General features: G+C 34.8%; 1 protein-coding gene across 1 annotated transcript in view; it reads right to left on the bottom strand.

Moving 5' to 3' along the window:
• Positions 1 to 4717: 4717 nt before the first annotated feature.
• Positions 4718 to 22814, bottom strand: part of LOC136026829 (beta-mannosidase-like) — a 95669-nt gene continuing 77572 nt past the window's right edge. The window contains exons 12-16 of the mRNA XM_065703531.1: positions 19061 to 19225; positions 15545 to 15692; positions 8551 to 8756; positions 6757 to 6948; positions 4718 to 4792 (exon numbers count right to left, since the gene is read on the bottom strand). Coding sequence (XP_065559603.1) covers positions 4718 to 4792; positions 6757 to 6948; positions 8551 to 8756; positions 15545 to 15692; positions 19061 to 19225 — 786 coding nt within the window. The remainder of the gene's footprint in view (positions 4793 to 6756; positions 6949 to 8550; positions 8757 to 15544; positions 15693 to 19060; positions 19226 to 22814) is intronic.

Genomic DNA, 22814 nt, shown 5'->3' with positions numbered 1-22814 from the left:
TATACTAAATAAACAAGGAAAACAATGGTGTTTTGACGCTATTTTAATCTTAGGGTTTTTTCCATAAATTTTCCCTCACTGCAAATTTGCTCAAAGTTATACAGGTCTTTTCATACTGTGCTGTTATAGCACCTACATCAACTTCTTCATCAATTGACGCATTGTAGAAGCAGTTTCTTCGTTACTCTCTTTCAACTTAGTATGAGACAAGAGAAAAACAAGTGACAGAAGAGATGGGAAATATATTGTTTGGGCTCTATATTTTCAATATTAGGAGTGGGGGATGGGTAGAATATTCGAACAGAATGAAGTTAGAAAACAATTTCTACTTCATAATATATAGAATAAAAATACCCAACACTTTTTGCATGCAGACCCGTTATACTTTACCCCAACCCCCCTAATGTGCAAATAAATAGCCAAAATTTGTTTCTAAAGTATTCAGAAATTTCTTAAGCATTGTATTTTCATAATATTTTGTGATATTTCATAAGGATTAGTCAGAAAAACAGGTGCTACTTAGATGAAGAACTTAACATGGGCGCTTTAACAGAACAGTACCGATCCTTTATTGGGAAAAGGGGACATGTTTGATCCCAGGTCTCCAAAAAGTGTTTTGGTATTAAAGTGAAACTTTAAAGAAATTTTGAGAGGGATATTGACACACAATTAAAACATGTTATGTGCATGCTGGTTGTCATTAGCGCGTGTCAGCATTATCTAAGGAGTGGCTGAGTGTATAAGTTGAAACTTTCAGGGAATGACGAAGAGTGTTAGGAATGCAACAAGTCTCCCTTGTCTTTTTGATTTCCTGCTCCCCAAAATACAGATCAATATTTTAAAAAGATCAAAAGGTCTAATAGTTGTAACTCCAGGGATACTAAGCTCCCTTCAGCCCCAGGGCAAGGATTGTGTAGTATACAAAATACTTCTTATTGACAAGAATGATTTATCACTGGGAAAAGGGGGAAGATTTAATTTTGTATGGGTCTGATAGGGTGAGGGTATTAAGGCGAAACTTCCATGAATTTTGAGGGGCAAGTCAAAAATTAATTTTATTAGAATGATAGCTTTTGCTAATTACAAAAGGGGCTAGATATTGCAACTTTCTTTCAATTGGGCCCTGAAACAGTTCATTATGTTTTTCTAGTTCCTTGTTAATAGTGACAAAAAAAACACACTAAAAAGAGGATAAAATAGTCGAAAGAATTATTTTGCTTGTTGTTCTACTTCCCTGTGTGGGTTTCGAAAATGGCAATTCCAATTAGATCTACGTTGCATGGGCAACGTGAGATTTTACAGCAACCTTTATTCGGCTTCGCCGAGTAAATGTTGCGAGAGCAAAACTTTGGTTTTGTTTCCTCGCAAACGCAGAAGTTGTTAATCTCTAAGGATCTTAAAATAAATACTAGGTACACCAACTCGCAAAGGTTGCAAACCCCTCATCGCTAAAGATAATTGTAACCTAACAGCCGATTATTACTTACAAGTGCCCTACATGTCTTACCATTGGGACCAAATTGGTCTTACCATCAAATACACCGGAAACAAATTATAGGTACACCAACTAGCAAAAGTTGCGAACCCCTCATTGCCGATATGATTATGAGCTAACAGCCTACTGTTGCTTAAAACTCCCCTATATGTCTCACAATTCAGTATTTTTGGCTCCAGTGCGTACCTTACAACTGAAGTTGTCAACCCCTTTCAACTTTGAAACTGGTATATCTCATGAAGGAATTTTTTTTACCATAAAATGGATGACGTATAATTTGATCAGCTCATCAAGAGCTATCGACGGTCGTCGAAAAAAAATCTATCAGTCTTAGTTCAAAAGTTGACTTATATGCCATAGGCCAAGTTTCTAACGTCATCATTTAGAAAAGAGCAAAGGATAAACTCTAACTTCTTTAGTAATGAGAGAACTTTTAAAGTTTAAGATGCACATCTGATAGCACTTCTGTACCGGCCTATTTTTGGTTTCAGTTTGTACCTTACTACTGAAGTTGTCAACCCCTTTAAACTTTCAAACTCGTATATCTCACGAAGGAATTTTTCTACCAAAAAATGGATGACATGTACTTTGATCAGCTCACCAAGAGCTATCGACTGCCGTTGAGAAAAAATCTATCTGTCTTAGTTCAAAAGTTGACTCTTTTGCAGAAGGCCAAGTTTCTAACGTCATAACTTAGATAGGACGCAATCCCAAGCGCGAAAAACCGAATGATAAACTCAGCTGAAATCACGAACAGAAAAGGGTAGAAACATAAGCAAAAACAATCCTTTTTGGCCCTAGGCAAGAGTTCTACGATGCTTTCCAAAATGCAAAGTCATATTCATCAATCCGACGTAAGGTCCACGCTTTCCATAAGAACCGCAGAGGTTAGACCCTTACCGCTTCCTAGGAATATGCTGAAATCGGGGTACTAGGGGAAAAAAACACGCGACAAAACCAAAGTTCTGCTCTCGCAACACAAGTACAAACTATATAAAAAACAGTTCATTATAAGTTAGACTAGCTGTTGGGGTGGCGCTTCGCGCCACCCCAACACCTAGTTGGAGGGGGCGCTTCGCCCCCCCAAGCCCCCCGCGCGCGTAAGTCGTTACGCGCCATTGTAGTTGTGTCCCTGTGTCCCACCTGTGAATATAGATAGATATATATATGTTTTTAACTACGTAAAACTTGCGAATATACAACATTCTTCGCTGTCCCATTGTCTGTGCATATAAATAGATTATCAGGTTTACCGACTCTTGAACATGCAACATATAATTGTCCATGGGAAAAACAATCCGTATTCAGATCTATACCTCATTATTCTAATGATTGCCCTAGAGCTTTGTTGATGGTGGTTTCTAATCGAACATTCCCTGTGTCCCCGTCGTCATTTATATATCCCCCTGTGCCCCCCGGCGTCCCCGTTGTAGTTGTGTCCCTGTGTCCCGGTCGTCATTTATATTCCCTGTGTCCCGGTCATCATTTGTGTCCCGGTGTCCCAGTCTGTAATTTCTCTTTGATTGTCCCGGTCGTCATTTATATTCCCTGTGTCCCGGTCGTCATTTGTGTCCCGGTCTGTAATTTCTCTTCGAACATTCCCGGTGTCCCGGTCGTCATTTATATATCCCCCGTGTGCCCCCGGCGTCCCCGTTGTAGTTGTGTCCCTGTGTCCCGGTCTTCATTTATATTCCCTGTGTCCCGGTGTCCCAGTCTGTAATTTCTCTTTGAGTGTCCCGGTCGTCATTTATATTCCCTGTGTCCCGGTCGTCATTTGTGTCCCGGTCTGTAATTCCATCAGTTGACAAACATGACCTCAGTCGACAAACAATTTCATGACGACATACAGGTCAATCCTTATAATAACGTCAGTCGACAAACATGACGTCAGTCGACACACAAACATGACGTCAGTACACAAACAACTAATTTATATATATATAGATTGTTTACAAAGCCGTGTGACGATATGGGAGCTACTTATACCATACTTTTTTACTTTTGTGAAGTGTGCTGTCTATTTCGTGCTAAGGCTATTAAGAGTATACATGAACTCAAAGTGAAAATTATAATTGTAATAAAAGAAAATCAAAATTTGGACGCAAGCATATTCAGGGATGATAATTTAATTATCAAACTGATCTGTTCGGAGGACATTTCAGGTCAATCGAGTGTTTTGAATTAGACGATGTAAGAACCGCAAATGCATGTTTTGACTCAAAAAGCTAATGTGAAAGCATTCATAAAAAATGGAGCTTTGGAAAAGGTATTGGGAAAAAACTGAGTTTGACATGTTTCTACATCTAAATTTATGCGTCCAAGATAACAAACTAGCAAACAAAAATCCTTCCGTTGAACACAGGGATTTTTTGCTAATTCATTTCTTGAGTTATTTTGATGTCTGTATTATTTTGTAAAATGGAAGGGAGCCACCATATTATCAAATATTTTTAAGGAAGCCGTGGTAATATAAAGTTTAGAAATCACTGATCCACGGTATCCCGAATTAGAATGGAAGCTTAAGATAAGATATAGCCCCTGTATTGATTCTTACGAACAAACATTTTGATACTAGGGCGAAAGTACCCTATTTCGAATAAAAAGTCAACAATGAAATAAAAACTCGTGCCCGAAAATATTAAACTACCCTCCTACTACAGGAAAGAATTATGCAAGCTCCCACCTTTATACTGACTCCTCCTTATAATAGGGCGGAAGCCGTAGCCTAACATAATGTCGCAATATACTAAACATGTCGTGTGTCAAAAAAAGTATCCTGTGTTAATTGAAAAGGTTGAAGTATTATAATAACAAATAGCCAATTAATGAAAACTTCGATCTTCATACTAGTAGGAAAGTTTCTCTAGCTTCTCTATAAAGCAGAAGGGCGAAAGCATTAGCAAGAAATGATGTTACAAGATACTGAAAGTGGCGTACGTCAGAAAAGTGCCAATACTGAAAAGGCTAAGATAATCTCTTACTAGTAGTTAAGGACGTAATTAGGAAAAAATCAGGGACCCCCCTCCCCCCGAAATTTTGTTCCAACTCGTAAAAATGTAAAAAAATGCATATAAAGCATTTTTAAAGTGTTTAAAATTTCTTTTCACCCCCCCCCCCCCTCCCGAACAAAATCTGGATATGCCCTTGATAGTATTTAGTTATAAACAATGTAATAGCAAACAATGATGAAAACCAACATTAATACTGATCTCTCCATATAGTTTAAAGAACTCTCCATATAGTATAAACTTTCAGAGGGCCCATTGGACCCTCAGAAATTTGTAGCCTAGGACTATCCTGCAAAATACTATAACTGTCGTATCTTAAAATTAAACAAAAAAAAAATAGTTTTTTTAGATGAAAGTAAGGAGCGACATTAAAACTTAAAACGAACAAAAATTACTCCGTATATGAAAGGGGCTTTTCCTTCTCAACAATTGGTCATGACTTTGACTTTTCCCACAACTATTCCCTTTCTTTTAAATTCTTTAATTTTTTTTAAATTCTATTTCTTTTTTAATCCTTTCTTTACGCTAAAGTTTGACTCTTTCTCTTAACTCTACATTTTAAAACAGTAGTTTGACTCTTTCTCTTAACTCTACATTTTAAAACAGTAAAAAACTTTAGCGTAAAGAGCGGGGGGGGGGGGGGTGATAAGGAAAAGCCCCTTTCATATACGGAGTAATTTCTGTTCGTTTTAAGTTTTAATGTCGCTCCTTACTTTCAGTTAAAAAACTCTTTTTTTTTTAATTTAATTTCTGAACGTTTTTGAATCAATGCATGTTTTGATTTTGGCTCTCCGCAAAGGAATAATTAAAACGAAATTTGTATATTTTTTTTTTTGGCTAAATGGCTTTCTCATAATTTTGATCGAATGATTTTGCGAAAAGAAGAGCGGGGGAGGAAGCCTAGTTGCCCTCCGATTTTCGGTTAATTAAAAAGGCAACTAGAACTTTTAATTTTTACGAATCTTTTATAAGTAAAATATATACGTAACTTATAAATTAGCTTACGTAAAGAACTTTTGTATTCTCATGTTTTTATTACATATATGAGGGGGTTCGCCCCCTCGTCAGTACCTCGCTCTTTACACTAAAGCTTAAATTTTGTCCCAATTCATTAAGAATGACCCCTGAATCACAAAAGCCGTAGAATAAATAGTTGAAATTACTAAAAATACTTTAGCGTAAAGAGTGAGGTATTAGGAGGAGGTGAGCCCCTCATGTGGGTAATAATTTCTGTTCGTTTTAAGTTTTAATGCTGCTGCTTACTTCCAGCTGAAAAAAAAACTTTTTCATATTTATTTTTTAATTGTTTTTTTTTTAAGTAATGTTAGTAAATCCTGCGCTCCCTTCATGGAAATTTTCTTCCTCCATGACAAATTCCTCGATGGAAAGCCCCCCCAGCATATCCCCCTCTTCTCAACCCCTGCCTCCAACCAAAAAATCCTCCTGAAAAAGCTTGTACACTTTCCAATAACCATTACTATATGTAAGCACTGGTCAAAGTTTTGAACTTGTAACCCCTCCCACAGGACTGTGGGGAAGTAAGTTGTCCCCAAAGACATAGTTATAAGGTTTTTCGACTATGCTGAATAAAATGGCTATCTCAGAATTTTGATCCGTTGACTTTGGGAAAATAATTAGCGTGGAAGGGGGCCTAGGTGCCCTCCAATTTTTTTGGTCACTTAAAAAGGGCACTAGAACTTTTCATTTCCGTTAGAATGAGTCCTCTCGCAACATTCTAGGACAACTGGGTCAATACGATCACCCCTGGGAAAAAAAAAATAAAAAAAAATAAACACGCATCCGTTATCTGCCTTCTGGCAAAAATATAAAATTCCACATTTTTGTAGATAGGAGCTTGAAACTTCTACAGTAGGGTTCTCTAATACGCTGAATCTGATGATGTGATTTTCGTTAAGATTCTATGACTTTTAGGGGGTGTTTCCCCCTATTTTCTAAAATAACGCAAATTTTCTCAGGCTCGTAACTTTTGATGGGTAAGACTAAACTTGATGAAACTTATATATTTAAAATCAGCATTAAAATGCAATTCTTCTGATGTAGCTATTGGTACCAAAATTCCGTTTTTTAGAGTTTTGGTTACTATCAAGCCGGGTCGCTCCTTACTACAGTTCGTTACCACGAACTGTTTGATAATGTTTTTTATAATGAAATAAAACTAGTGACTGAAACGGTTAAAGGGGTATCATGCAAGTAACATAATAAAAAATAATTAATAAAACTTCACAAGCTTACCGATATGGTTGCTTTATTGTATTTGGCATCTTTTGGGTCTGAAAGAAGAAGAACATTTGTTGGTGCTGATACACCCGTCAGTGAAACCCGAATGAAACAAGAGAAGTCGTTAATACTGGGAGTATCACATCCACTTTCAGGAAGGATGGTTGACAAGACCCATTCACCTGCTAGCTCGGAGCTCAAGGCCGGCTAAAACAAATTAGATATGTTCAAATTAAAAAAAAAAAACTTGTTTTACGAAGGAGTCACTTGAAGACTAAAAATGTCAGATTTTCATAACTATCACATCGAAATAACTTACTGTTCATAGAAAACCCAAGATCGTTTTTTGTCATTTTACTACTAGACTCAACTAATCCTAATGAATTTTACTTTCAGAGCTAAGACAGTTTGTTTTTGTTTCTTGTATTATACTATTCAGTAAGCTAGAAAAACAAAATTTTCTCCAGAAAGTTACGAGAAATTTTACAGACTTCCATTTTTTTTCTACTTCACGATTCCCATTTTAGGAAAGAAGTTTCCGTTTTTTCTGGGAAATTTTCATCCATAAAAGGCCAAAAAAAGGAGTAAGATTTACGAATTGTTTTCTGTTTATCAAAACATAACATTTTTCAATAGAGAAGCAACGATGAAGGGGCGGTTTGAAAAGCCTATATTCTTAAGTACGGAGCTGTTGGTTCCCAAGCTTTTCCCCTAGTAGTGCGTCAGTATGTCTTCGATAAAAATTTATCAAACAGATATGGAAACTGATATTCCCATTTTTCCAACTTTCCTAATCAAAAGAATAAATAATATAATAAAAAAACAATTCCCCTTCAATTTTAAAAAGGATTAGCCAATCTTAAAAATAGCTCCTGAATTTAGAACATGGCCCAACTCGTAGAGTCATGCAGGGGATATTGGTGGCGTGATCAAACGCAGTTTTGTTTTATTGATAAAGACAACAATAATATGGCTTGGTCATTAGATTGTGTATCCAGTGATAGCCTCCAAATATCTACAAAATTTTAAACAAAAAAAGTTGGTCATGGTGATGGTAGGGAGAGAGAGTGTGTGTGTGGAAGGGGGTGGCGTAATGAGATACACAATTTTGAAAATATCGAGGGGAAGGCAATGTCATTGATTGTGATATATATCGAGAAAAACACAAAACAAAGTGAAGTAACCTACGCTTGCTGCACCAAAAAAGGAGCAAAGTCCGGATTTGGCACATAAACGAAGCAATTCAAAATCGGATTTAGATTTGGATGCGAAATAAAACGTCCCATAAAAGATAAAATAAAAAGAAGCAAAATCAAATAGTTCGTGGCAAAGAGCTGTAAGGACTGACTCGGCTCAATGGTAACCAAAACTCTAAAAAGTAGACTTTTGATATCAATAGACACATCAAAAGAATTAGCAAAATAAAACAAGTCTTTTCAACTGAAAGTAAGGAACAGCATTCATACTCAAAACGAACAGAAACTATTCCGTACACGAGAGAATTGCCCCTCTTCTCAATACCTTCCTGTTCACGCTAAAGATTGAATGCTCGTCCCGATTTTTTAGGAACAACTCCTGAAACACAAGGGTCTTTGAAATAGAATAAGAAGCTTTTCTATAAGTGCTAAAAAAGACTTACTGTGAAGAGCAAGATATCGAGGAGAAGGACGGCCCCTTCATAAAAACGGAATAATTTCTGTTCATTTTTACTTTTAATGGGGCTCCTTACTTTCAATTGAAAAAAAACATGTTTGTTTTCTTACTTTATATTAAGGAAAAGTACAGTAATTAAAGGAAAACTAAACATGCCATCAGGAATTCCGAGCTATAGCTTCTTCCATCTTCCAACGAATCATACCGTTGAACAACCAGTTGAACGCCAACATTGACCGGTTCCACAAGATCAGACGAGATATAAACTCTAACAGCTCCTTCTTCAACTATTGGAATGGGCAATATACTTGCAAAGAAATCTTTTGAGTAGTAATGTAACAGCTTCCAGTTGCCATCATATTCTAAACATGAGGGAATTTAGTTTCGAGGACAGCAATTCAAAAGATGGTGCCATCAAGGCTGTATCCAGGGGAGGGTTAAGAAGTTTGAGCCTTCCCCCCCCCCAGCCAAAAAAAAGTTTGTCCGACTCTTAAAAAACGTAACAAAAATTAATATAAACAAATGTATATGCGTTTTTTAGAAGTATTTTTCTATACCCCCTTAAAAATTGCTTTTGTGACCCCCTCCTCCTGAAGAAAAAGAAAAATCCTGGATACAGCCCTGGTTATCATATTTATTTTTATTTCAAAATAAGATTTATACCACACCCTATAAAGTGAGAAGCCTGTTTTACTCAAACACTGAATCACTCATTTTAGAAAGTTGGTAAATATCTCATTCGGTTTTCAGACATTTTAAAGTTTTTAATATTACTAAAATTATTATTTTCTCCTTTTTTTTCTTTTGCTGCAATAGTAGTAAAATGAAGCCTGTGCCCAAATTCTTCCTTTTCAAGCTTTAAGCTAGGAGAATTTAAGAGGAATAATTCCCCCCTCGAAACAAGATTTCCGTAGCCCGATAAAAAGTATCTCCATGGGAGTTGATATTCAGTTTATATCTTTTTTGGATTAGCAGGAATCTGTTTTCTCCGGCCGATATAATAATTAAAATATTTAGATAAAATTATAAATGAACGATTCTCACAAAAATAACAGGTATCTAAATAAAACTACCTAAACTATCCAGCGGAATATAGAATAATACAAGATCTTTTTATATTTCCTATTCGACGTCTATTTTTCTATCTTTCTTATTTTTAGATTAACTAAAAATTATTTTTTAAAAACAAGTTTTTTAAAAAGAAGTAAAGAGCTACTTCTTATCAAACCAAAGATAAGTAGAAGGAATGTCATATATTATTTCAAGTTAATAAGCGAACAAAAATCACAATCTAAATACCTATGTAGCAGAATATAAAATGATAAACAACCCAGTTATATTTTTATTCAGCGTCGAAATGTCTTTTTTCTTATATTTTGGTCAACTGAAAAAAACTTTCCAGAAAAAAGTTAATAAGCTAAATTAAAGAAATTCAAATAATATTTTAAGCTTTAAGCAAATAGAAGTCCCTATCATTGAATAAATTAGACAAAAAACGAATAGAAATTACAACGAACAATCAATTTAAATTTGAAACAAACAGAAATTACCGCAAACCCGAGTAAGACTGACGCCCTCAAAGCCTTTTAAAGCCCAGAGCGTCATTCGCACTTTACTAGAAATGATTTTAATTTAAGCAGTGTGTTTTATTTTTCATAAAATGAAAAAAAAATATATTTCAAATCCAATCGAAGTTTATAATTAAGTGTTTCACTGCAAGTTCCCTTCCCTCCCTCTGGAAACCACTAAACGCCTTGAATGTCATTTGAACTCCATTAAAAACGACATGTATTTTAAACAGGAAAATCACAGAAGGAAAATCACCGTCATAACCAAGAATACCGAAAAGAAGTAATGAAAATGGACTTGCTGTTTAATATACAATGAAATTCAGTTCCTTGACGTGTCAGCAGTTTTTGGTTTATTAGCATTTCAAAATAGAGAATAAGTAAAATTACTTTATTTTCAGTAAAGTGCAAATGACGTTCTGGCCTTAACGAGGCTTAAGGGGCGTCAGCCCTACTCGTGTATATGACAATCTCTGTTTGTTTTAAAGCTCCCTCAAGACAAAATGAAAAAAAAATACTTGGTCAATCCATCCCATATTCCCTTAAAGTTTCGGCAGGGTTCCCCTAGCTGGTAATTTATACCCTTAGACATACTTGAGTAATTGCAAATACGGCCATTCGACAACCTGGATACCCATAGTGTACCTTGATTTATTTCAACCTCACTAAAAGTTTCTACTGTATTACGTCAGCAGTTCCTAAGGTATTGCAGATACACTCTTTTCATAACCTGGATGTAAATAGTGTCTTTTGATTTAGTTCAATATCACCCTCAAGATTTTCTTAAAAATGTCAAACTAGTAGTCGTAGCCGTTCTTGACACACTAAAGAAAAGTCATTTCGACAACTTGGCTGCAAATAGTGTACTTGGATTTAATTCAACATCCCCCTCAAAATTCTCTGAAAGTTTCAGCTTTATACCGTTAGCCGTTCCTGAGATATTACAGATACGCTCTTTTGAAAACCTGGATGCATATAGAATCTTTTGAGTTAGGTCAACACCCCCCACAACATTCCCTGAAAGTCTCAACTTAATGCCCTTAGTCGTTCCTGAGATATTGCAGATACGCCTTTTGACAATTTGGATGTACATACTGAGATACTGACCATACGCCCTTCTGAAAACCTGGATGTACATAGTATCTTTTGATATAGTTAAAAATCCCCTGAAAGTTTCAACTTAATTCCCTGCCTGAAAGTTTCAACTTGAAACTCTTAGTCGTTCATGAGATACTGAAGATAAACGCTTTTGATAACCCGTATGCACACAGTTTTTTCGTTGTTTTTTTTTACTTAGTTTAACGTTCCACTCAATATTCCCTGCAAGTTTCTCCTTGTCATCATTAACATTTTTTGACGCCCAATAAAACCAACATGCGAATAATGGGCAACTTGCATAATTTGCAGCCCTTACTCCAAGAGCTGCGGAGGGTCATGTTACCTCTGGACACATATTTATTGGAGGTATCAGCTATGCAGAACAAAATGATAATTTCAAAATTTTCATCGAATGTCTTTGGGGGTTAAGAAAGGGACGGATAGCTAAAAAGGCTCATGAAACTCATGAAACTTAAAGCGAATAAAAATTATTGCTTCATCACTCTATCCAAGATATATTGTTTTCGACGGCGTTTTTGACAATGAGGCTTTCAATGATTTACTGTTTATTCTGATTTATTGTCATGTTCAATGGGATTTCAGATCTTTCTGAAATTCCAAAAATAGACCCTCTCACAAATTTTCGCACACCTTTGACTTTACGTTAATCTTTAGCAAGCATTACTCTATGCCCTTCAAAGTTTGAAAATATTACTTGGCTATTACCGCCTGGTTTGGTTTACAATAAGGGATATGATAGCTACTACTGGTTTGGTTATTAAATGGTAATGGTTATAAATTCTTTTTTTCTCAGCGCTGAGGATATCCTGTTAGTATACATTCAAAATATTTGTTTGATTTTCTTCCTTTTTTTCATAGAAACCATAAACCCGTTGTTTTCAAGACTTCTTATTTGGTTTAGTCATGGTAGACAAATTTGATTTTAGATCTCTTATGAGGTTGACGTTGATACTGATGAATTTAATATTGCAGATGAATTAAGCAGGTGGTTGAAAGGTGATTGCTTATATTGATGGAAGCAGTTAGTGAGTAAATTACTTATTTATTATTAGTTGGAATAATTAATTATGAATAGCAACAAGGAGTTGAACACTCGTTTTGTTTCCAGTTGATGGAACTATGAGCTCTCTAGGATTTTTTTTGAAATTTAATTTTTCCAGTTAGCGTTTCCAGTTTAAGGACCTATGAGCTCTCTAGGATTTTTTTTTGAAATTAAATATTGAATAATATTTTTAATAATAAAAGAACTTGAAAATGAAATTTATTGCCCTTATTTTAGAAACCCAACGTTTAATACTTAATTCTACCTTACATTTCTTTGCTTAGTACTAACCTCTTTAAAATTAATTAACAACACTAAAATCACAGCTAGGTTTTAATTAGATTTGATGAATCCACCAGATACTGTTGAGAAAAAGAGCACTTTGTTGATAGATTCTGTTTGGAATTTAGTTTTCTTGTCAGCCGTGAGACCTTCTTAATTAGTTTAAACGATGAAATAACAACTTTGCGCTGTATACTAGCATTAAGGAAAATCCAAGAAAGGAAGAGTCGTTAACTCAATATTGCTACTACTAATACTAACAACTCACTGCAGCACTAAGTCACCTAAGATTAACACAACTGCGCACACTCCTCTTCGGCCCAGTCTATTCAAAGCTTCATTATTTACCTCTCTCACGAAGTTCCAACTTCCTTTAAACTCTTCTTATGATGTTTTCCCACTCACTAGGGGTCATCTGCACATTTTGGCCCCAGGTGGAAGGCTAAAACGCACAATTCCCCCCGATCTATCAAGTTTCATCTGTGAACGAGGCCTAAGCATCTTATATTTTCTTTTATCGTAAACCTAAGAAGTATGATTGAGTCACACTGTTAAAAGATTCATAACATTTTAGGAAGTCTATTCAAGTTTCCCTGGGCCTGTCAGACCTCCCGTCAGCCGACAAAAAAAGCTTCTCTTAAAGACGAATAGAAGACTAATAAATTAGAGATGAAACACACAAAAAATGCCTTTCTCGTAAATGGAAAAGAACATCATAAAAGTAATACAGTTTTTACAGGGAAAAACTGGGAAAAATGTTGAGAGGCCCATCTAAAACTTGGATTTTAAACAGCCTCTTGAAAAGATTAACTAATTGGGTTCAGGTTTCTTGTCCTCGTTTAGAGAGACTAACAAAATAGTCACCTAGTTACACACGAAAATAGAAAGCATTCCACGTAATACTTCAGATTAGTAGGCTACTGCTTCAGAATTTTAATTGGGAAAAAAATACATATTTAAAACAAAAAAAACTTTAAAAAGGCACTTAACTCAGTTATTTCGTTAGAGTCATAAAAAAGAAAACCTTTCGAATTAATCCAATATGCACCACTCTCTATAATTTTCGTAACACTGAGCACCTCTCACGAAAAAGTAAAAGTACTTTAATGACGACCAAAATAAATTCATTTTTCATTTTTGGTAGACACAAAAGATAATAATCCAAGAGAAATAAAATCATTCATATTAGAATAAGGAAAATTCATATGATGAAAAACATCTATCTGTATCGATGAGAAGGTGAAAAATTAAACCTCAGCTTTATTACAAGTGCCTGAAACGCAGTTCCTTGTGTCCTAAATTAAATAATTTCTGAGACCACACTGGCTAATCATGACAAAACAAAATCGCGAAGAAAAGAAGAACGAGGACAATAAACTTTTTCACTGGCTGTTTATTGTCCTCGTTCTTCTTTTCTTCGCGATTTTGTCCTAAATTATATGGAATTCCAAAAATCCATAAGCCGAACCTACCCTTACGACCCATTGTGTCAAGTACAAGGTCGCCAATAAGTGTTTTAAGCATTTGGTTAGTATTGATCTGTGAACCACTTTGGTCTACACGAATTTCTTATATTAAGGATTCTTCGAATTTGGTAAAAAAAAAACCTAAAAGAAGTGGAGATTTCTTCGAGTTCTTTTATATCAAGCTCGACATTGCATCAATGTACACAAGTATTGATGTTGAAGCAGCGAAAACTCTTCTCGAAATAAAGCTATTAAAAGATTTGGACTTGATTAGTGTTGAAACAGATTTGGAAGTCTCTGTAATTATGTATTTAGCAAGGTAGTGTAATTAGTTCTCTTATTTTTTTTCAATCTAGAAAGGAATTTTTCGAATGCCTCTTCAAGTCCATTATTGGGTAATATTTTTGTAGATGATATTGAAACAATTGCATCAGATTCATATTTTTTTAAACACAATTTTTGGAGCCGGCTTATGGATGACATTATTTAAGTATGGAAATATGGGGAGGTAGGTAGTTTTTTTTTCCACAATGTAAACATAAATAAAAATGATATTACTAATAAATTATTGCAGCAAAAAGAAAGTCCTAAAGACTTGTGCGGTAAGTTCCTGTAATGATTTATATCTTATAAATAAATATCCAAACATAACAGCTCATGATTATCCACCTAGTCTATCTTATATATAAAAAAACACCTACACATGAACACTATACAACAAAATAGTCCTATTAATATTTTTTTTTCAGTTTTAGCCCCCATCCCACCCCAAAAACTGCAAAAAAAACCCCATCAAATTAAAAGAATTTAAAAGGAACTAGAGGATTTTTGGAACATCTTAATTGTTTGGGGGATGATTTAAAGTTTACTGTTGAATTAGCAGAGGATGGGAAATTTCCCTTTCTTGATGTTCTTCTCTTAAAAAATGAAGATAGTCTGAATTTAAAAATTTACAGAACACTGACTAATAACAATAAATTTCAGTCATTTAATTCCGGTCACGCCCGCCGAGCAAAAATCGATTTAATCATTTCTTTCTGACCAGATCTTTAGTATTTGCTCTCCGAAATTTTTGGAGTAGGAGTTGTCTCTTCTAAGAAAAACACTAATAAGTAACATGTATCCAGAGTGGTTAATTAACCAGACTTTTTCAAAAAGAAGAAAACAGTTACTAGAAATTTCTAAGGAAGTCTTGGAGACAACTCAGGAGAAGGATGTTTCTTTTTCCTTACCATATGTGCCAGGGGGTTAAGTGAAAATTTTAACAGAATTTTAGAGTAACGGTTTAAACGTAGCTTTAAAGAGTAGTATTACTTTGTGTAGTTTTCTAAATTCTAGGAAGGGTCGAACTTCACTGAGGCAGCAAAATTGGGTCTACCAGATCTCATGTACCTGTGGAAGCTCGTGTGTGGGACTATATATTTCATAAAGGGAGAGAGAATTGGGACCCTACTACGCCCCCTGTCTAAACTAATATTTATATACTTTTAAAGAAAAAGTCATACAAAATATATTTTGATACTGAAGTCTTAACTGGTGACTAGAGTCGACTCTCGGATGGAGAAATTTGAGTCTACCATTAATATCCCTGAGGTTTCCAAATTCCTTCCATTTCTAAATTAAAATATATTGCAAAAGAATTTTCAAATAATAGAGCATAAGAAAAATAGTACCGATGGAGGCCCAAGAATGGCCAGGCCATATATCTTGCAATTGCCAATACATGGCTCCATATGTATACCCTAGGCCTTCTCCATTCAGTTTTCCCATCCAGCGACGGTACCACTCCGTTTCTGCTTTGACGCTCATTGCCTGGTTTACCTGGACCATAAAATCAAGGATTGTTACTTTATAAACATAACCAGCATTCAGCATAGCTTCGCCACTGCGGATGTGGGCGGTTCTAATAGACAACAGTCTCAACATGAATAATTGAAAAGGCTTCCTTTTGACAGATCAACGGGTTCGTAACCTGTTGTAAAATGGGTTCTGACTATAACTGCATTTTGAAAATGAGGAGAAAAAAGTTACAGTTAAAAATCGATCGTTTTATCTCAATAAAACGATCGATTTTTAACTGTAACTTTTTTCTCCTCAATTTTTTATTAAATATCTTTACTAATTTAATTGATAAGTGATGATTATAGGAAACCATTTATTTTTATAAATAAATTCAACAGAGGTATAAAACCAATTAACAAGCTCGACTAGCTCAGGATGTAAAAGCTTAAGTCTATTAATCTTGAGGACAAGCGTTCCAATTCGGCTTTTTTTTCAGTAAAAAGCATATTACCCAGAATAGATTCTTTTAGGGTAAGAGTTGCATAATAGAATAAAAAGTTAACATTAGACTATTTGACACGTAGATAGATACGTGTCAATAGATAGATAAAAAGAGATAGAGCCAACAAATATACAACCCCTTTTTGGGCTTGTGCATAGCGAAACAGCACATTCCGAATTGATAATATTATAACCTTGTTATGCAATACAATGTATAAATTTTTCAAGCAATATCACCCTCGTGATGAAACATACAAAAAAAAACCGACTAGATAAACTAGAGAAATTGAATAATTTCTTTAAATGGAAGTTTAAGTATTTCCTTAAAATCCTGAATTTTTGAAGGTCAAATACAAACATCGGCAATTGTTCTTATTGTTATCATGAACATCAACTAAACATGAGCACACATGATACAAAACTTTAAATGTTGTTGAATCAAATTTTAAACCGATAGGACAATAATATTAGGGAAAATGTCTGAAGTAGGCTCCTTTTTCTTTACGATTGAGGTTTTTACTCCTTTTCCTTTACGATTACGGTTTACAATAGTAAACCGATAGGACAATAATATTAGGGAAAATGTCTGAAGTAGGCTCCTTTTCCTTTACGATTGAGGTTTTTACTCCTTTTCCTTTACGATTACGGTTTACAATAGTAAACCGATAGGACAATAATATTAGGGAAAATGTCTGAAGTAGGCTCCTTTTTCTTTACGATTGAGGAGACGAAAACCAAAAGACAAAAAAGCTTGCCATAGTAAAGAATGAGTGATAACGATTGGGAAAGTATTGGAGATTGTCAAACCTATTGCTATTAAATGAACCTTGTAGGAAGAAACCGTGTCATATCAAGAAAACGACGTGACGAACCCTAAGATGACCTAAAGGAAGCGGAGGGTTGAAAGCTGAAGAAGGGCTTGCCGATGTAAATGAACGAGAATGCTATCTCCTTGTATAATGTACCAAAAAACACATTAAAGTGATTAGTGCTACATATGAAATAATACTGCAGTGGTTAAGGCAGGAAATGAGCTTAGTAGCTAGTTTCGCATTTAATCAGGAGTTAAGCAGGGTTGCGTTCTATCCCCAATTATATGGATCTTTTTGATGGACTTTTTCTTAATCAGCACAGAAAGGGCAATGGGAGAACACGGAATCAAATACGGAAGTCTAACTCTCCTGGACTTAGATTGTGATTTCAGAATCCTAGGTAAAATTGTTAGCAAAATGAATGAGCTTTTAGAAGTTTTGCGAGTTCAAGATGTAAGAATAGGTTTCAAAATTAATGTCAAATAGACCAAATTGTCAAGGCTAGGAATAAGTGAAGATGAAAAGGGGATGTTGGGTAACGAGAAGATCGATCAAATGGACAGATCCACTTCATTGGGTAGAATTGTTAGCGAACATAGTAGGTGCAGTGAAGATGTTAAGAGTAGAATGGCCAAGGCCCAGGGTATTTTTTCACAGTTGAAAAAAGTTTGAAAGAATCAGACGATAAGTCTGCAAACCAAGATTAGAACATTGGAAGCTACAGTGATGACAGTGGTGTAGTATGGTTCTAAAGCGAGGGCGTTTCGAAAAACCAAGGAAGATTTGCTAGATGTTTCCAGAGAAACTCTCTACGGATTATTTTTCGTATCTGACTTGATAATGCGTATCGGCTGATAATGCGTAGGCTGCATGAAAATCGCGGCTCAATTCCGCTTTCTAGGGCAACAATAGAGAAAGGTTGAGATGGCTTTGGCACGCTCTCCGGATTAAGGATGACATATTGACCAAGATTGTCCTTTTCGGCCAATCATTTAGGCCCAAAGATTTAAGGGAAATGGGATTTACCAGGAGGATGAACAGAGGGAGGCGTTGAATAGATGGAAATGGAGGAGGACTGAGTCAAGTTATGATGGCCTTAGGCGGCTTAGTGCTGCAGTGAGTTGTTAGTAGCAGTAGTAATTATGTTTTGCAACCCTTTGCTGTTGATAAAAAGATATATATATATAATTATATATATATATAATTTATATTATATATATATATATATAATTATGTTTTGCAACCCTTTGCTGTTGATAAAAAGATATATATATATATATATATATATATATATATATATATATATATATATATATATATATATATATATATATATATATATATATATATATATATATATATATATATGGATTATCTTTGACTCTTTTGAGAGCCTGATTATCTAAACAAATACAATATGCATGCACGAAGACACTATTATTACTACGCAGTCTAACGACAAAAATTAAGTGATTTGTAAAATAGAAAAATAAATTACGATAACGCAATAATAAAAATAAAATGTAAATAGAAAATATTAAAAGTATTTTGTTTTGATTTTTGGCTGTCTCCTCCTATTTCGGATTATCTGCAAAAGATGGTAATCCCTTTATCCGTCATTTCGTAGAGAAAGAAAAGCAATAAGCCGAGATAAAAAAAAGCTTTGCCCCCAAGTTTACCAATGACATTTCAAATATTGGTTTCAAGTTACACAATTAGTTTTAAAGAATAACCACTATGTTTGTGGCTCTTGTTGAAAACCGCTTCATTCTTTGTCTAACTTTTGTTTTTAGATTATTTAAAAATACTTGATTCCTGTAAAATTTTAACATCTTATAAAAATTGAAATACCAGCCTCCTTACAAGAAAAAAAAAAACAATCAATAGTAAAACTAAGATCTAACAATAGTAAAGCTAAGATGTATAATTCACAGGAAATCATGTCCCCTCACTAAAAAAAATATCAAAAATAAGTGTAAGGTTTCTCCTTTTAACTAGTTGGCCACTTTAATTCTGCATTTCACAGACACCTGTTTTATACTTTTCCTTAGAAGGAATGGTAATAATCCTTTCAAGGCGAAATAAAAGGTTCACCTGTGTCAAGTAGGTCATTTGCTTAAATCCTTCCTCAGCATCAATATTGGAAGGGCGGGGTAGATGCATTTCGACTTGCAACAACATCTCCGAATTCCCACCTGGATGATGCTGGACGTGGTCATTCCAAGTGCTATTATAACTCCAATCGTCAGAGGTGGTAACCTGCCAAATATAATATTTGCTAATAAGAGTTAACAAATATACTGTGAGGTATCTGTGAGGAAGGAGGTAGAGGTAACTAACAAATACACTATCTAAGCTGCAAATAGACACGAATTGTTTATAAGGTAAAGAATATAGAAAAGATGTCTGAGCATATGACATCCCCTCCCCCGTACCTGAGAGCAACTAAATGAAAAAAAATTAACATATCTAACTTGCGATTCTGGTAGTCACTGCTTAAAAAGCTAAACCTTTTTAAAGGGTTAACAAATCTGTTAATTATTGTTTTAACTTGCACTATACAATGCATTGAAAAACAAATAAATACGCTTAGTCGACCCTTCCAAAATATTTATTTTTAAAAACAATAATTAAAAAAATGGTTAAAAAAGGAAAAAAGAATTCAAACGATAATAGACCACATGCATCATCACTACCAGGATTTTTTCTCATAAAAACTGCAAACAGAAACAAAATAGAGAGCAGCACTAGTTTCAAATAGCATTCCTACAACAACGCATACATGGAACCTGGCACAAAAAAACACCTAAAACGCAGCTTTGCTAATCCAGAGCAAAGAACAGCAGCTAATAAAAACGTCTACAACAGACCAACGCGATTCCAAGAATCCAACTGAGAAACCAGAGAAAAATAATGTATAAAAGAAAAAGCGGCAAATTTTTCTTCGTTAAGTCTGCCCAATTTAAAAAAAAAATTGGAATGTCAGCCATCACGCTTGGTTCTCGTCAGATGCAAAATATGAGGTTCCAATGAAATTTTGGCAATGAAGTTGCAAATATTCTCCCATCTTGGCGAGAGTTTGTTGTACACATTGCAAATTTTAGTATGCAATCCAAGCTGAATTTTTCATCTTTTTTGCATTGAGTTTTTACAGGATTATAATATTACAGATCAACTTTTGTACGAACATCGAGAATCTTTTCCAAATAAACCAATCGCTTTGCAAGCGAGGTATTTGTAAGCTAGAAAGGCAAGTCGAAGTGAGTGCGTAAAAAGAACGTGCGAAATTCTCATGGCTTGTACGAGAAAGTTCAACGGATATGGTGAGAACCAAGCATTAAATAACTTTAAATTAACAAATAGAATATTACTCCTTTGAAAATAATTTTTTAAACCCTTCATAAAATCGCTCACAACCATAACAATTTCGTCTATCAAGCACTAAAACAAGATTATTCACCAACAATAATTTGGCCAAAAAATAAATGCATAAATAATTCTACAAGTTTAGATATGTTTCTGGGTTTTAATAAACTGAATAGCCCAGTGAAAATACGGTTTTGACCCGGTATTTGAACAACAAAGATTTTTTGAAAAAAAAAAAAAACAATACAAAAAAATTCGATCAATAGCATATCCAAAATCGGCCACAATCGGCCTTCCCACATTTTAGTAATCTAATTTGAATCAAAACCAAAGATGGAGAAAAACAAAGTATGTTTTTATATGGGTTTTACTGAGGAAGACACTTATATAATAATTTACGATAACTCAATTCAGCTGCTGATGGGTTACACGATAGTTCAAAAAAATTCGCTCAATAGCATATCAATTCACTCAATAGCATATGTAAAATCAGCCACAATCGGCCTGTTCTCATTTTAGTCATCCAATTTGAATCAAAACCGAAAATGGAGAAAAACAAACTAGGTTTTTATATGGGTTTAACTGAGTAAAATGCTAATATAACAATTTACGATAACTCAAATCAGTTGCTGGTGGGCTAGACGAAGGTACTGAAGTAAAGTGTCCAAACCCTTGTTTATGGCAATATTTCGTTTGATAAATCAGCTGATAATTACGTTAATCTATTAACCTCATTATAAAATAACTGGATTATTCCTAATCTTGGCTGATATATCTTTTACTTCTTGTTTCTTACCAGTTGCCATAAACTTTATGTATTTGTTTTTTGTTGATTTAGCAATCTAGAATAGGGGGCCATTTCTCGGTCGGGCACGGTCAGCCACGATCCCAAAGATGATACCATAACCGATGTTTCTGTTTTGCTTCACTCAACCCTAGTATAATCGACCATGTCTTTTTTGTGTATTTGTACGCACTCTAAAAACAAGGACCGCAACGGTAGCTGTGACTTTCATAGCATGAATTATTTCGGCGTACTACATATCAAATTCCAATCAATGAAATTTTGAGACTTTGATAGGAGGTGAAAAGGAATTCTAATTCTACTGATAATATCATATAGTACACACTGATATAAGAGTATGTCTATCCTATTCCACAGCTGATTCTGAAACCACTTCGGACCAAAACACATATGGCAAAAAAAACATTTAAAACAACAGACACTTCAAGGTGAGAATGATCACTAATCAAAATTTCATCCGGTACTTTAACAAGAGACCTTTTTAGCGATTCAAAATCTGAAATTATGAAGTCCGAATTTGTCATGCTAACTGAATTATGGACATATGCATAATTTATGCTATTAAATACCACAGTTAGATCTTTCGGAAGTGATGATAATGAGATCTGGGACCACAATGAACAAGGAATAGTAAGGTCAGTGTTAAAATCACCACAAAGCAAGATGCCTATACCAGACGCTGGTATTTTATGGAAAAATTTTGAGACGGTTGCACATGCTTTAGCGAAACGTTCGTTAGACTGTTGGTAACTGTACCAATAATCTAACGTAGGCATATAAACTGCAAGAATAACGGTATGGCCTAAATCAACAGCAACAAAAGCATTATTGGTTTCAAGTAAATCCCACTTAAGGTTCTTATTTACTCGAACCATAATGACACAAGAGACAAAACCTCCTGTAATTTTCACCGGATGGATAAAGAACCCGTCTTCACAAGCAACTTTTAACTGATTACTATTAACACCACTTAACTGGTGCTCTACTACACACACTATTTTGAATGACTTGAATATTTTGGATAGAATCATTCATTAACTTATCTCTTGCTCCATTTATGTTCTGAAAAAACAGGTTTACACAGTCAGGTTCCATACAATGGTTCATAGCTGAGGACGGGGGTATCAGCCTCAAGCTCGAGCGCTCAGAGCAGCAGCAGGCATACAACTCTTCAAAACGACACAGGAGCGGCTGTTGCTTCTGTGAGTTCCACCACAATTCGCGCTTTTCACAGTGGAGGCTGAGCATGCATTATCGTGGCTATTAACATGGGGTCCGGCATATTTACCACATTTAAGTTCATTCATACGGTTACGTGCAAAGTGATCAAAGCCTTGGTATTTATAGCACTGATTTTGCTAACAACTTGATTTGATTGCTAACAATTATAAGCTGAATGATAAAATTTTGTTTGATCCATCCCAAAAATCTCAACTAAATTTAAAAAGGCAGATATTAAAGATTGTCTGCTAAAATTTTGATTATTCACCATTGATGATGGAAAATTAAATTATTTGATCTTCTTATTTGTGTGTTCTGTTTTTGTGTCCCCGTGTCTGGGAAGGCCTCCCACGCCCCTCCTGCCCGATATTTATTTATTTACTTATCCTTGTTACTTCTCTTTTATGAGTTTTTTTTTTATATTTTGTTTGTTTTTTGCCGCGTAAAACTTTGGAA

The sequence above is a fragment of the Artemia franciscana genome, chromosome 5, assembly GCF_032884065.1.
Source record: "Artemia franciscana chromosome 5, ASM3288406v1, whole genome shotgun sequence".
Lineage (NCBI taxonomy): Eukaryota > Metazoa > Arthropoda > Branchiopoda > Anostraca > Artemiidae > Artemia > Artemia franciscana.
The sequence above is the reverse complement of the archived record's forward strand: the minus strand, read 5'-3'. Positions and strand labels throughout refer to the sequence as shown.